Source organism: Phasianus colchicus, chromosome 1, assembly GCF_987193195.1.
Source record: "Phasianus colchicus chromosome 1, bPhaCol1.hap1.1, whole genome shotgun sequence".
NCBI classification, from domain to species: domain Eukaryota; kingdom Metazoa; phylum Chordata; class Aves; order Galliformes; family Phasianidae; genus Phasianus; species Phasianus colchicus.
The window spans coordinates 195,139,796-195,156,391 of record NC_143436.1 but is presented as its reverse complement, the minus strand read 5'-3'; the positions used below and the strand labels follow the sequence as shown (position 1 = coordinate 195,156,391).

Here is a 16,596-nt window from a genome sequence, read left to right as displayed (position 1 = left end):
CCTTTGTAGCCTGCTCTAAGGACAATGATAACATTCCCTTGGAAGTGGACTGAGGACCTGAGATTGCAGGTGGAGTCCTAGCTACCCTGCAGTGCAGCTCGTGTATGATATCCTCTTATTTTCACTTTGTAGTACTTTCATAGGATCACAGGTATGATAGAGTCATCATTACTGTCTACCCTCACTTATCCAGTGCTTGCTGGACCTGCCATGAAAGATACTTCACTAAATACTCCAACTCCAAAGGCTGCTATGAAGCAGGTGGTGAGCAACTGTTCCAAGAATCCTTAAGACATGAGCAAAACTGTTCTCCATCTGCAGTATGGGTAAATTGTCCTTGCTCCACTCAACTATACAACAAGAAGCAGCCAACCTCCATCTCTCAAACTTCAGGAAAGAGCTCAGAAGTCTTCATTGCCTTTGTTGGGATGACTAGCATCACTGCTGCAGGTTATTCACAGCTTTTTCCACATTTGGCAGCATTGCATTCAGGAGGAGCAGGCATTTCCTGTGATGGTGGGCACTAAGGATGCCCTTTGCTTTAGTGAATCTAAGGATTGAATGAAAGAATGGTCAAGAAATTTCCATCTGCTTCTTCAGGATTGGCACAATAAATACCAGATATTTCTATACATTGTACAGAAGCGTCTTGCTGCTTCACTAGGAACCAGCCACAAAGCTTGAAATTCCCCTGTTCTAGAGATGAAAGGGATAAAAGGAGACAAAACAGCAAGTCGCTGGCATTCAGTTCTTCTCCTCAAACACCACATCCTGTTGACAGTAGAAACTGAAGTCTCTTAGTTGCCAGAATTAACCTACAAGAAACTTCAGCCACTGCAACACAAAAGCATCAACATTTACAGGAAGATTACCTGGGCTGTCACAAAAACTGTTTCCTTGATGATGTCTAACTTTAGGACACTGCAAAACAGAGGAGTAGGGAACTGCAAAGGTCCTGTTCTGTCACCAGGGCACTGCTCCTGATCCTCAACATCACTGAATAAATTGTACTAGTACCTGCCTTGCCTTCAAAGACACTCCCAGGGGTATCTATAATGCAAGCTAAAACAGAAGACACAGAAGTAAGGTTTTATGAAAAGATTGCTTTGCTACATGAAAATAAATAGAAAAATATATATATATATATGGCAATAACAAAGTGTACAATTACAGTGTTATGGAACACAATTAATACAATTTTGCAAAGTAAGGGCAGCGTATAATAAGCACACACGTATTTTGAAACTGCTGTAGAATTGTCTACAATTCCCAATTCTATTTTTTGCTGATGCCTCACTGCTTACACATATGTGAAATAGTGGGTAGAAAATGATTCTTCGTAAGATTTTTTTTTTTTTTTTTTCCCTTAGGGAAACAAGGGAGCTCTAGAGGTCTGGAAATTATTGAATATTAAGCCTACTTTGGGATAACACCTATTGTTATTCTATATTAGGAACTGCTGCCTGGAACAGATCCAGTAAAGAGATTTATTTTCATCCTTTCAGATTAATTTGGATGTTTCTGGCAACACCGAGATTTGCAGTGTTTCACATAAACAGAGTGCATGGGGAACATGATAGCTGCACCCAGAGTCATTAAGTGGTTCTGGTCCTCTACTTCTTTACAGCAGAACTTTGGCAGCCAGACAAGCAGTTAAAACATTTCTATAGCCAGACAGAAAAAGCACTACAGGAGATAGAAAGCTACATGCTACTTCTGAAAGGAGCAATAGAGCATTCTAACAAAAACTTTGTGCATGGGAAAAGAGTTTGTATACGCTTAAGACAAGCCCTATTTACACAAAATACCATCAACTGAGGAAAACATATTACTTTGTCACATAGAGTACTCCAAAAAGCCAGGTCAAAGCCAGGGAAATACCTAAATACCTCAGTTGCACCTTGGAAACATACACTGTCCTGTACTGAAAGGATATTTAAGATGACAATTCCCTCTGTCTCAAAAATCTGTTAAAAAATGGAACCAAAGTTTATCCTCAGTATTTGTCTCAGTTTCAGTTACTTCTCTATCAAACTCTGGCCTGCTCAAGCAGCAATATTCCCTTTGATATTGTATCATTGGATTCTCCTTCAGCTGTCTCCCATCTGCACCTCCAGCAGATGGAAGCCACTATATTTTCAGGAAATGGTTTCTTCCACACAGTCCTCTTAAGTCAGAGGGCTACCTACCATTACTACCTGCTATTTCTTTGCTCCTATAGATATTGCAAAGCCACCATTCAGACTTCCTGCTGCAGGTTCTCAAGTGATGTGCCGACACCAAAAAGAAGCAAGGTATTCTGCAGCAAAGGAACAATTCAAATAGCCTTAGTAGGGAGCTTTTGATTGATTACAATCTAGATATTGCTGTGAAAGGCAATGTGATGATCAAGCACAGCAAGCAATGAAGGCACTTGGAACCAGCTAATTAGCAAAGCTAGTCACAGTTTGGCTCCAAAAGACACTTTAGTAGCTAACGGGGTGTTTTACTGCGTTTCTCTTCTTCCATTTGTCTCTGTACATCAGCCAAAAAGATTCTATTTACATAATCAGAAAGAGTCTTCGGCACTTTTGGTCAATCACATGGAACTGGGGATCAGTTTTCCTTGTCTGACTATGAGCATGTTGCCTATACTCAAGCAACAAATCTTACCAGCTGAAGTGCAATTTTTGTGGTCTCTGTCTCATCAGAAATGAAGACAAACAGTAGCAGCCCTCTGATGTACCTAGACAGCTTCTTTAGATAGCAAATGAGCCCGCAGCAATTATTACAGCTCAGAAACCGAAGTTAGGTGGAACTAATTTGCTTCACAAGGCATTAAACCTTGCCTGCTCTCAAAAGACTCAGGGAGTTCAACCAGTCTGCTGTGCAGTAAGGATTCCAACAATTGGAATAAGCCACTTTGCTGCACCTTTTTTTATTTGTTCTTAAAGTATTCCTGAATTCCTGATAGAAGACTGGTACAACACCCACCACACATCGCTGTATTTACTAGAAGTGACAAACATTCCCAGGATAGAAAAGCGTTTTCCCCCTAACCCTCATCCTTTCTTTTCCCCCCATTATTAAGATTCAGATGTTCTTAAACAAAGATTTTCTGTCTGAATTCTAACTTTTTTTTTTTTTCCATATATCCTTTTCAGAAAAAGAACAAGCTACTACTGGCTATTACATTTCCTGGCTGAGACAACTGCATGAACAGGAAAGTATGCCAGATATCAGATAGAAATAGCAGCAAAAGAAATGATAACACTTTTTAAAAGTAATTCTTAACTACACCAATGTAAATAAAAGCTCCTGAAAACATTTAAGATGTACATAACCATTTTAATAACTAGGTTTACTAGAACTAAAGAGCTGTAGGGTTTGGTTTTTTTCCAAATTTATTCTTATTGTTTGCCTGTGGTCACACTGGGAGTTGTATTTATCACCGTCTCTACAGTCATTCAATTTTCTGTTGCTGGAATTTTCCTCCACTGGAAAGAAAATACATAGAAGCACAATTATAAGTTAAAAAACTGGCATACATCGGGATAGCTACAAAACTTTTCAGCCATTCAAGTTAAAGCTATTTCCACCTGTCACTGCTTCAGTTAGACAAAACTTCCACAATTAAGAATGCTGTGTTTAAAATTATTTCAAAACTTCAAAAAACCTTCAGCAAAACATACAGATCATGCATTACTACACAGTTCTTTCTGTGTCTTAAGACAAGGTTACTCACTAGGATCACAAAACAAAACAAACACAACCAAACTAAAAGGTACCTTACAAAAGTATATACATTCTTAAAGAGGCACCGCTTTACTAATAAATTCAATACTGTGTAAAAAGCAATTCACATTTTATTTTAAATCGCAATAAACTGTACAAAAATGTTTTATTCTTGCCAAAAATAACAGCAATATTTTCAATCTTACTTCTAGACAAACAACAAACTCTTATTTTAATCTTTCTTGGGTGAGTTCACAAGTAAACAGACAATAAGATTCACTTTTTTTTTTTTTTGTCAAACAGACTTAAGTTGTTCTGGAATAAACCTTATTTTTTTTTTTAGTGTCCTTAGAGAATTTCAGTACTCCTTCCATGCTTGTTAAAAGCCTAAAGTTGTGTGTCTCACACAAAGGAATGTAAACAGTCAAGAGATTAAAGAGGTTGACTCTTCCAGTGAAACCTTAAATGTATCTCTGTACCACGAACATTCACTTTACACCAGGAACAATCCACAGCATGAGGCCTGTGCAACTGCTGAATTCATTCTCCAAAATGCCAACTGAATGGGCATCAGTTAAAGACAAATTCAAAAAGCGTGAAGTCGAATTCTAAGTAACAGAACAGAAATGGATTATACCCTTTTCAACACTTTCAGTTTTTTCTTAACCTATTTCATGAGCAAATACTGTAACAGCCCCATCAGATCTACAATCATCACAACGTACTTTTTCCAAGATGCAGCAAGCAAGCACCCAGTTAAGTCAATCAGATACAGAAAGCACCTCTGCAAAGGGCATGGGCTTATTTTCAGACTTGTTTTTGTTCACATAGTATATTTAATACAGACTAACAAAACATAACATGGGTTATTGACCACAGTTTCTTAAATCTGAGACCTAAAATGGAAATACAATTGTGGTGATTATTTATTTATTTCAGATTTCCAAGTCTTTTTTTTCCCCCTCATTGCAAGTTAACTAGCAAAAAGCTGTTTAATCAGACTGGTAAGAGCTTAAAAAAAAATTAAGAGCTTTCTGTTACTTCAGAATTGTTCGAGGGAAGAAAGTCTGCTTGAAATTCCACTTTACCTGGATAGAGTTTAATGTAGGTGTCCACCATTAAGTCTAAGTCATGTTTTATATCAATGTTTATGTTCAGCAAAGCTAGGTTGCTTGACCTTTGCTCTGTCACGGTGTTTTTCAGGTATGCCTTTAAGCGCTTTCGTCCTATTTCATATTTTTCATTCTCCACTTTCATCACCGGAAGAATGCACAATACTTTAAGCAATGCATATACATTAGGGAAATACTTTATGTCTGGCAAGTGAAGTGCTTCATAAATAGTAGCTGGAAGTTCAATATCTTTTCCTCTGTGCTTCCACTTGATTCTCCAACAATGAAGCTCAGCAGAAAGCGTGTCCGGATTAGGTAAGTCATTTTTGTACATGTCAGCGTGATGCTCCTCAGATGTATTGAATTTGAGCTGACCCATGACTGAGGGCACTAAAGATAAACACTTCAGAGCTTTTAAATGTTGTTCTGAGAATATATCTTTTAATTCTTGAATTATATGTTCCACTGTAGGGACACTAAGAATTTCTTTGTAGTAATTTTCTGACGTTAACTCAGCGTCGAAGTTACCCTGTTGAGACCTGCGGAATTTTCCAGGGAGTTTAATTTGTACATCCAGTTTTGCAGCCAAGTTTGTTGCTTCCTCAAACCAAAATTCATGATAAACTTCAATATTCTCCATCACTTCGTTCAGAGAATGCAACACTGCTGTTAAGCTGCTAGCTGCAAAGAACACATCTGATGTTTGTCCCTGGAGATTTTTTCCAAATGCTCTTGTAAAAGACAGCACGTTTTTCAGAATTACGATAGTGACAATGAAGTCAAAATCTGTTAATGCACTTGAAAGTACAAATGCTCGACCAGCAATGAAGTTGTTCCACCTGACAGTGGAATCGTTGCTTACCGCGTCCAAACACAGTACCAAAGCTTGCATGAGATCCACCAAAACCTCAAAAGTATCATGCCTGCCTGTCCACTGAGAACGGCAGATCTCCTTCAGCTCATTACCTTTCTCCTCATTGTTCTGAAATAGAGCAGAAATTGCATTGTCCAGTTCCACCAGTAATTGTGGAGATCGACTAAAAAGACAGCGAACTTCTTCGATCGTTCCTAGGGCCATGGAAACACCAACAACAGGAACCGACTTTGCCAACCATACATTTAAGGCACAAGAGGAACACAGAGTATACACAGCTTGTGGATACTTCTCCAAGAGTCTTGTAGCCACAACTTTCATTTTAGAAGCAAACCCACTGGAGACGATGTAGGCTTGACCCCGACAGTATTCCATGTTCAGACCCCATTTTTCAGTAATAGTTGTATGGAACTTAACAGCTAATATTTCAGGATCAGCCTCATAAGGTAAAAATCCTATGAATTCTTCTCTTAGATTATGAGAATCATCAACAAATCTCACCAAGACTGGCAAATGTTCCTCTCCTGCTATGTCTACTACTTCATCAGTGACAATAGAAAAGAAGTGTGAGTCTCTTACTTCCCTCAGTGTTTCTTCTCTGATGCAGCTTTCACAGATCTCAAGCATTTGTTTCTGCTGCGTTTTCGAACAATACTCAAGATTGACTGCAGTCATTTCAAACCGTTTCCTCAGAACTTCATCTCCAGCATTGATTCTATATTCCAGCAGAGCCTGAAAGTTATCTGAAGTAAAAATACCTTCTGGAAGCTCATCCGCATTATGGCTATCCAACGGAATATTTTGTTTACCCATTAGGATCAGAATTTCAAACAGTGACTTAAGGTAATCCTTGTTTTCTCTTTCTTCCAGAGTTAAAGGAACAGATTTTTCCTCTTGCTGCTCCCCACCTTCCTCTGAGACAGCATTTTGTGCATTGCTTTCATTCAGTTCTTGAGTTGCCTGTTCCCGTTCAAAAGCTTCATTAACTACAAAATACAAAATATTGTAAGTGTTAAGACAACTAAAACATAACACATGCTTTCCCCCTACTATCCCTGTTACCTTTAAGTTACTGGAATCAAGAGAAGAATATTTCCAGTTTTAAAGTGACTGACTACATTGGAATGAGCTTAGATGAACTACCTGAATCAAGCAGCAACTAAATTATCCTCCTGAACAAATAAATAAATTTACAGTTATGTGCCCTACAGTTCCTAATCAGCCTTAGTAAACAAAGTTTTTATGAACTCATTGCCCACTTACTCTTTTGCTGTTTCAGTGTTCTTATTTCATCTTCACTCTTAAAAAAAAAAAGATATATTGATGTTATTGTCTACCACATGACCCCTTTAAAATACTGAAATATATCAAGTTCAGATGCAAATATTGCAGATGAGACCATTTTCAGAGTGTTAATACCTACCAAAAACGTGCTAGAAGGTCTAAGAGAAGGAGGTTCTTCAGGTAGTGTATTGCTGTCACAACACATATCTACTAATTGCAGAAGAATGGTTTGCTATTACTGCTAAGGTTCCCATACATACATCAGGAGATTGTTCAATCTGCATTTTACAATTATGAGTAAATCAATTACATTAAAGAATTCCATTCTACTATAAACATGTACAAATAGCAGTAGCCTTCAATTATTTTCTAAGTTTTAGTTAATAAACACTTATCAAATGCATCTAGAAACTGTCTGTACTACTCTGATGTATAAACACAGTTTAGGAGTTAAATTCATCTTAATTTTCAGTATACTGAAATTCACAGAAACCTAAAGACACAAAGTGTCCCAAAAGAGCCACTGACAAGTTACAGTTCCACAAGAAATTGCCTGATCTTGCTTTTACACATGGATTGTATTTGTAGAGCTCTGAAGGATGTCTGAACTGCAGAAGTGACTCAAATAAACAGTCAACACAGAGCAAGATTTGCAGGGTTGCAGCTGTAAGGTGTTTTTCAGTTAGCACTGCAATAACAAGTAAGAGGAAGCAATACACTTCCCTTGGAAGACACAATCAGCTCTCATTTTCCAGATTATCCCATTAAACTTCTCTTGGTAGATAAAACTTCAGTGTAACATTTACGTTTTAACTTATAATCAATAATATTGTACTCAAATAGCAGTATAGAAACTGAAAACACCAAAGTGCTAATCACTATTAGACATTCCACATAAAATTTTCACATGAACTTGTTTTATAGTACTAACATTAAAGCAAAGCCAAATCAAACTTATTTTACAAACTTACCAGCTCTTTTATCCGTTTTCTATGCCTGCTGTGGGGATTGTTCAGATGACTTGTAAGATCAAATATAGTTGGCACAGCATTATCTCTTAAAACTGTTCTGTAAGGGCTCTGTAAAAAGACATCTAGATTAGTGTTGCCTCTGGGAAGCAAGCGTAGTCTCTGAAATTCTGTTTTTTTCCTCTCCAAAAACAAAGCATGGCCTCTGAAATTTTGTGGGTTTTGTGCTGTGTGTACAAGGAACATCACCTATGAATTTCTGTTGGTTTTGTACGAAGATTTTTTTTTTCCAGTTAATTATGTTCACTTTCTGATGCATCAGAACAGACATATAGTTCTACTATGCAATACCCATTTTCAAGGATGTCAAAAGAAGACTGAAAATGAGAAGAGATGTTTAAGAAAATAAGTATAACCACTTTTTCCTCCCCTTTATCTTCGTATCTCAGATCCCTGGTGCAGCAATTTTAAGTTATTTGAATATTATGATTATTTTTTAATAAATTTTCTGAACATACAGACGATGATGCATCAGAAAGAAAACAATTTGATCATCCTGAAGGAAAACACATCTGTCAGATGAAGAAGATGAAGGCTTCTAGATGATCATATAAATGTTTCCAGCAGTTAAAGTGTTTTAGATAGAAATTTAAGTTCACAGTATATGCAAATATACATTGTCTAAATTGAACTGTTTCCATCAAGAAAAGACCTTTAACTGACCATGTTTGTACATGTCACTGGACCAAAGATTTCAAACAGAGTTTCATGAAGCTTCACTGCAGATCCAGAATTACTTTTTGGTTTGTTTCTGGGATGCTGGCTAAACAAAGATCCTGTCATGTATACTACCACTAGGAATTCATAGTCTGACCTACATGTTTTAATTATTCTACATAACAAGAAAACCAACTTCATCTATTTCAGTTTAGAAATCAAAAGTTGGTACAAAGCCACAAATCTATCATTTTCTACTGTTAAGGAAGCTGTTAAAAAAAAATCAGCACCATCTTAGTGAAGTAATAGCCTTCAATTCTTCATGCTAACAGGAAACAGTACCATAATTTTTGCTGGATAAAAAATAGCAGGAACCAAAAGCCTGACATATACACAGAATGTTTAAATCTCTTGGCCACAGCTGAGTGCAACTGAACTTTATTGCACCATATATACACTACAGTAACAGCACATTAATGATTTTAAATAATTAGAGGTATGCAAACATACATTCTTACACCCAATAAATGTAAATGATGTTGTAACACATAGTGACAATAAACAAAATGAACAGTTTTGCACGAGGAAAGAACCGCTTTGAAGACCAGAGCTACACAATCATTAAGCCAACAGAAGCAGCTCTGCATTTCTTATCCCAAACTGCTTGCTTCCACAGAATCACAGAATCACAGAATCGTAGGGGTTGGAAGGGACCTCCAGAGATCATCGAGTCCAACCCCCCTGCCAAAGCAGGATCCCTACACCAGGTCGCACAGGTAGGCGTCCAGGCGGGTCTTGAATATCTCCAGAGAAGGAGACTCCACAACCTTCCTGGGCAGCCTGTTCCAGTGCTCCGTCACCCTCACCGTAAAGAAGTTCTTGCGCACATTGGTGCGGAACTTCCTATGCTCCAGCTTCTGGCCATTTCCCCTTGTCCTGTCTCTGCACACTGCTGAAAAGAGTCTGGATGAGTTCCACCTCATCCTTTGTGCCAGTACAGACATCTGCAAGTCTGTGCAGTACCCTGGGCCACAACAACATCAATTAAAACTAAGTGATTAATTTTCCCAGAGACCCCTTACCCAGGAGATCAAAGATTAAATGCAACAATCTGATTAAAAAGAATCTTAATCACGTTCTGCAAGGCGCAATAAACAAATGCTTGGTTTTACTTACACTTCTACATATCATAGAGGTCTCAAAATGTTTAGCACACAGTCTGTAGTGCTTGTTGAGTTGATCTGGAGTTTTATCTTCTAAATCTGCCCTTCGACAGTTCTCTACCCATCTTTGACACCTATACAGAAGCAGAAAATGTTAGCTAGTTTTAAGATTAAACAAAATGCCCTAGTTTCAAGCCTGGCTCATAACCAGTGTGCAGTGAGCCCCACCCTTCATGAAAGGCTGCAAAGAATCAAAAGATCTTTCAAAAATCTGTTTTTATCCATTTGCTTACCATTCAATATCACCCAGGCAGTCACTACTACCAATAACTGATGTAAATTAGTCAGCTTGTACTTCCCCCAATGGGGTCTATGCAACCACATTTGAGCAGCATGCAGCATCCAGTAAAACTCATCTACTATTTCATTTCCTTGGTAAATTATACGTGTAAGTTAAGAAGATTCCAGCAGTCATTAATATCTCAGTATTTAGAAGTTCAAAATAAAAACAAGTCCCACAAAGACAATTCTCTGAAGGAGCACTGTTGTAATGGATGTGCACCTTGAGGCATCACAGACTCACTACATACAGTAACACAAACGTTACTGTAATTGATAGGTTTATTATTGACAATTCTAACTGTATAATGAGGTTACATGAGCTCCTACCTCTCCTAGGCCAAAACCCTCCCCAAACAAACTGAAGAAAGCCAGAAACAGCTACATTACCAAGAATTCCAATGCTATCACAGTAATCCTACAGTAAAAATGAGAAGGAACTTTCATTCTCAATGACTTCTTTTACAACACATCACTTTGCTACGTACTTCTCAGCTTTTCAACTTAGATTTCTCTCTTCTTGTTTTTTTAATTGGCACTTGGAACAAAAAAATAACAGTAGCAACAAGAACCATAAAACAGGAATCATTTCTAATAGATTATTCTCACGGATTCACAGATAACATCTTTTATTAAAATAAAAACACTTTTATTGCTCAGTCTTTTGGCAGCACAGGTCTTGCACTCCTGCCTGGAAAATGCAAGAACCTCAAAAAGAGAACAGGAGAACACTCTTCCTTTAACCACACAGCATAATTATGGCTTTTTCACATTGGAGAACTTTAACACGCAGACCATATTCAGTCTAGCTCTAATACTTTCTAAGCAGGTGCTCCAATTACCAAACAATTAAGGGCAATCATATTGGCTGTCACAAAGGCTGATGAGCCTCCTGATAGTGAATGTAGAACACTTGGGTCCAGAAGGATGTTCAGAACAAGAGCCTGACCTTACACGCTTTTCTCTGCTGACTCAGGGATGCTGAGGAAGACCACCATAGGGCAAAGTCCAAGCTCCTTGCTTTATGACAGCTCCTCCGAATCACATCCTAGCAAACACAGGAACAAACTAGTGGCAGCAATGGCACATCTATAGTGCATACATCAGAGCTGGCATACAGTTGTCAAGGCAAAGTCAGCCCAAATTCCTCTATCTCCAGTGTTGCTGCCATCCAGAAAGTAAGTAAAGTACATACTAATAGAAGGTAGGCACCAGATCAGACTTTTCAGCAATATCAAAAGACACCACAAGCTTCTCAGAACATCCATACTGGGAAAAAGAGTTGCACAAAGATAAAATTAAAATGCTCCTCTCCTTTCTTGTTTTCTCCCCTGGTTACATAAAGGCAGCTGTGGCTGCCACCTTCTGTGCTGAAATCAACTCCTGAGTAAATGATCAGGCACAAAGGGCCTGAGTTTGTGGATCCTGATCAGGCACGGGCAACAAGCTCCTCACCCCATTAGAGCATAAGATCTGTAACTGGACCCCAAGACATCTACGGAACTTCAGTGGCAAAGGCTGGAGTGTTGGTATGTTGTCAGATAGCCACAGAACTAAAGGGGGATGGTAAATGTTACACATAATAACTGTCAACAGTTACTGACTCACAAGTAAGCCATTCCTATAACAATAACTGAGATCCAATTCCATGGGCACTTCTTTTTGCAAACATTAATTTATGCTGTTCAACTCATTGTAGCTGACATACATTTCTTCCAAAAGACCTTTTAAGCTTCCACAAATGATGGCTGACAGTAAATACATTAAGAAGTCTTAAAACATAGTTTTAAGTATTTAAGTTTAGTTTAAAGTATTTCAGCTTTAGTTTATAGTTCCATTAACTGCACATTTCTGGGCTTTTTTCCGACATGCTACAATGGCAAACATTAAACCAAAGTTCCTTTCAGTAGAGAAGTTATGAACTGAAGAAGGTATTTTCTTCACACAATAAACTATCATGTATTGACCAGTTTTGCGCAACTTGACAACATTCAGATTTTCCAGCAAGGGTTCCTTACAAATTATGCCTGAAGCTCAGAGAGCACCAAAACCCAATTTTGCAGAAAATACTTCTTCCTTATATCCAATCTTAATCTGCCCTTCTTTAATACAAAACCATTTCCCTTTGTCCTATTCCCGTGAAAGAACCTGTTCCCTTCTTTCTTACAGCCCCCCTTTAGATACTGTGACAGGCTGCTCTCCCTGGAGCCTTCTCTTCTCTCAGCCTGTCCTCATAGAAGAGGTATTCCATCCCTTGGATCATTTTTGTGGCCCTCCTCTGGATATGCTCTACCAGCTCCATGTCTTTCCTGCACTCCACATCAGGTTGCAGTACTCCAGGTGAGGTCTCACAGCACAGAGCAAAGGCACAGATCACCCCCTTGCCCTGCAAACACTGCTTTAGATGCAACCCAGGATACAGTAGGCTTTCTGGGTTGTGAGGACACACTGGCTCATGTCCAGCTGCCATCCACCAGTATCCCTTACAGGCTGTGCTCCATCCTTACACTGCCCAGCTTGTACAGATAGCAAGGGTTGCCACGAACCACATGCAGACTTACAATTGGACTTAGTGAACCTCATGAGGTTCTCCTGGGCTCACTGCTCAGCCTGTCCAGATCTCTCTGGATGGCATCCCATCCCTCAGACATGTTGACTGCACCACATAGCTTGATATCATCCGCCAACTGCTGAGGGTGCACCTGATGTCACCGATAGAGATGTTAAAAAGCACTGGTTCTCGTCACCATTTTAAACCACTGGCCACCACTGATCTTGCAACCAGTTCCTTGTCCATCGAACAGTCCATGTATCAGATCCGTATCTCTCCAACTTAGAGAGAAGAATGTTATGGGGGACTGTGTCAAAGGCCCTACTGAAGTCCAGACAGATTACATCAGTGGCTCTTCCCTCATCCATCATCACAGCTAGGCCATCACAAAAGGCCGCTAGGTTGGTTAGGCAGGATCTGCCCTTGGAGAAGCCAAGCTTGTTATCCTGTATCACCTCCCAGCCTTCCACATGCATTAGCACAGCTTCCAGGAGAATCTGCTCCATGATCTACACTGGCACAGGGGTGAAAACTGACAGGTTGATTTTTACATCTAAATACATCTTATTTCTCACTGCATTTTCCATGGCCTAAATCAACTCATGCAATTGTTGCTTTACCAGCACACAGATTCTGCTTGGAATTTGGAACTTGAATACCTCATCACTTCTGCTGTTGCTTAGGATGCTCTACCACTAACCACCAACTCACTGACAGCTGCTTGTCACAAAGGTTGCAAGCCTCTGGATGCAGTACTCCAGATGGGGCCTCACGAGGGCAGACTAGAGAGACAATAACCTCCCTTGCTCTGCTTCCAGCCCTCTTTAGATGCAGCCCTGGTTATGGTTGACCTTCTGGGCTGCAAACCACACTCTATTTAATGTGACCCTGGGTACTGCTAGCCCTCTTAGCCACAAGAGTACACTGCTGCCTCATGGATGACGTCATGGATCCCTATTTCCTCTGCAGTGGTGCTCTCAATGAGTTCTTCTCCCAGCCTGTATGCATATACAGGATTGCCCAGACTCAAGTGCAACAGCTTGCAGTTTGCATCGCTGAACATCACTTGGTTCATGTGGACCTACTTTTTACGTCCATCCAGGACCCTTCCTTCTGTTGTGTCAACTGCATCACTCAGCTTGGTGTCATCAGCAAACTTCCTGAGGGTGCACTCAAACTCATCATCTATGTCACTGACAAAGATGTGGAACGACACTGGTCCCAAGTCAGACCCTTGGAGGACACCACTCACGACCAACTTCAACAGGGACACAGAGCCATTCACAACCTTTTGATTCACAGAATCACAGAATCAATGACCCAGGTTGGAAGGGACCTCACCGATCAAGAATCTCCAACCCCCCTGCCACATACAGGGCCACCAACCTCCACATTTAATATCAGACCAGGCTGCCCAGGGCCCCATCCAATCTGGCCTTGAACACCTCCAGGGATGGACGGGGCATCCACAGCCTCTCTGGGCAGCTGTTCCAGCACCTCACCACTCTCACAGTAAACAACTTCCCCCTGACATCTAACCTAAATCTTCCCTCCCAAAACTTCAAACCATTTCCCCTTGTCCTGCTGTTATCTACCCTTTCAAAGAATTGATTCCCCTCCTGTTTGTAGCACCTCCCTTTAGGTACTGAAAGGCTGCAGTGAAGTCACGCCGCAGCTTTCTTTTCTCCAGGCTGAACAAGCCCAGCTCCCTCAGGCTGTCTTTTGATCAGTCCCCTGATCATCTCTGTGGTTCTTCTTTGGACCCTCTCCAACAGCTCTCTGTCTTTCTTGTAGTGGGGGCTCCAGACCTGGGCACAGTACTCCAGATGGGGCCTCAAAAGAACAGAGAAGAGGGGGACAATCACCTCCCTATCCCTGCTGGCCACCCCTTTTCTGATGGAGCCCAGGATAAAATTTGCTTTCTGAGCTGCAAGAGCACACTGCTGGCTCACATTAAGATTTTCATCCATCAGGACCCCCAGGTCCTTCTCTTTAGGGCTGATTGTGACCATCCAACCAATTCTTTATCCATCCAACTCTCTGGGCACTGAGCCATTTGGCCATTTACCAAATGACTGAGACTGGAGACGCCCCAAGGTCCCCCTAACCCAACCCTGCCCCAGCAGAGCCCCCCCCACAGCATGGCATCCAGAGGGGTTTTCAGGGAGGACGCTCCAAAACCTCTCTAAGCACCACATGGCATAGAAAGGGCTACTGATGAGCACGAGACACCTGTCAAAGCAAGGCATCCTCAGAGCCAAGCAACCCTGCACTCCCTCACACCCTCTCACAGTCCCTCACGGCCTTTCAGAGCCAGGCACGCCCTCCCTCACAGTCTCTTACATCCAACCTGCCCCCACTCCTCACAAACACAACCCCCAGATACAGGGGTGCAGCGCGAGCAGCGAACGGCCGCCTGGACGCATGCGCAGCAGCGCTCCCGCCTCCCGCCGCGGGCCGGAGGGTCCCGCAGAGCCCCGCCCCTCGGGCACCACAGAGCGGGCGGCCGCCGCCAGGAGGAGAAGCGGGCGGCTCCTGTCAGCGGAGTCTTCCCGCCTAGGTGAGGAGGAGCACGGAAAAAAGGAGGAGGGAGGGAGCGAGCCGCCTCCCAGCCGGGGTGTCAGGCCGGGATCTGAGGGGAGAAGCGAGGCCCGGTGCCCGCTCACTCCTCCCCGCCATTCTCCGGTTGTCTTTCCCGATCTGGGCTCTCACCTGACCGGGTCCCGGGGAAAGCGGAAGAAGGCCAGGTCGGACTGCGTGCTCTTGCGGGTGCAGTTGGGGGCCGCGCAGAAGTTCGGCATGGCCCCCCGGATCGGTGGGGCTGCCCCTTTAAATCCGCCGGGCCGCAGGGGGGGGGATGTGGGGTGGAGGAGGAGGAGGAGGAGGCCGGGGGGGGAGGGAGGGAGGAGGGGTGGGGGGGGGAAGCGGCTCCACACTGCTGTGAGCGGCCGGGAGGATTCACCGCCACCCTCCGCCGGGAACAAGGGCCGCCTCCTTCCCACAGTGCACTGGGCCCGGCCGCTCGCAGTGCGCATGCGCCTTGAGGAACTCGGATGAGCGGTGCGCATGCGGGCTGCTCGCGAGCCCCTCTGGCCTCCCGTCGTTGGGAGAGCGCGGGAGGGCGGCGCGCCTGCGCAGTGAGGCAGCAACAGGGAGCGTGGCGCATGCGCAGAGCTGAGAGTTGGGGGAGGGGGCGTAGCGTTTCCCGCCTTTTCTCTTCAGGGTTTGTGAGGCTGGCGTTATGCAGGGAGGAAATAAGCCATTAATAAATAATTCATTAGTGTTCCAATTATAAGTGCCAGGAATCCGAATCTCCACAGTTTCCGTTGTGACAGTGCCTGGGCCAAAGGAGAAAGTACATGAAGCAGAAGAACAAAGGGCTAAAATCCTTTATTTCATGGTAGAGAGTTGTGCACTGAGAAGTGTTGCACCATGAAGTTTACCTCGTAGACACAAACAAACTGTTAAGATCTCCAAAGTGATAGTATGAATTGTACACCCCATTTAAATAACATCTGTGTGATACTGAGTGTATTTAGCCTCAGTTACAGAATAAAGCCATAACCTTTTTCTCTGGTGTATTCTGTTTGGCTCTTCAGGAAGGCATTAGCACGGACTGAATGGATATTGAGACAAACCAAGAGCATCACGAGTCTTGAAAAGTAATCGAAACAAGGAGCGTACCTGCTCTGAAGACTTTATCTCTCTCATAGGCAAAGACAGAATTGAGTTTAGAAGAAAAAAGAGTAGAAACCTGAATAGTTAGAGGAAAGGCTCAGTCATGAAATATGTTCTGCTCATAGTGAGAGAAAGCATGGCCATCCTGAAATGCATAAATGATGTCAAGCAAGAGTTGTTCAAGTGCAGTAGTTCT

At 42.0% G+C, this 16,596-nt stretch overlaps 1 protein-coding gene across 7 annotated transcripts; it reads right to left on the bottom strand.

Annotated features, from left to right (window-relative positions):
- Positions 1 to 1,127: 1,127 nt before the first annotated feature.
- THAP12 (THAP domain containing 12) lies at positions 1,128 to 15,613 on the bottom strand. Of its 7 annotated transcripts, none has more exons than XM_031601094.2 (6): positions 15,066 to 15,135; positions 9,846 to 9,966; positions 7,956 to 8,063; positions 6,964 to 7,000; positions 4,803 to 6,686; positions 1,131 to 3,476 (listed from the first exon to the last, which is right to left on the bottom strand). In XM_031601094.2, coding segments are annotated over exons 1-6 (2,301 nt in total). In that variant the 5' UTR covers positions 15,068 to 15,135; the 3' UTR covers positions 1,131 to 3,327. The 7 variants fall into 7 exon arrangements, with proteins under 7 accessions (XP_031456955.2, XP_089990285.1, XP_089990286.1 ...); XM_090134158.1 differs by lacking the exon at positions 15,066 to 15,135 and adding an exon at positions 11,121 to 13,800; XM_031601093.2 differs by lacking the exon at positions 15,066 to 15,135 and adding an exon at positions 15,435 to 15,613 and having other exon boundaries at positions 1,132 to 3,476.
- Between the last annotated feature and the right edge of the window lie 983 nt (positions 15,614 to 16,596).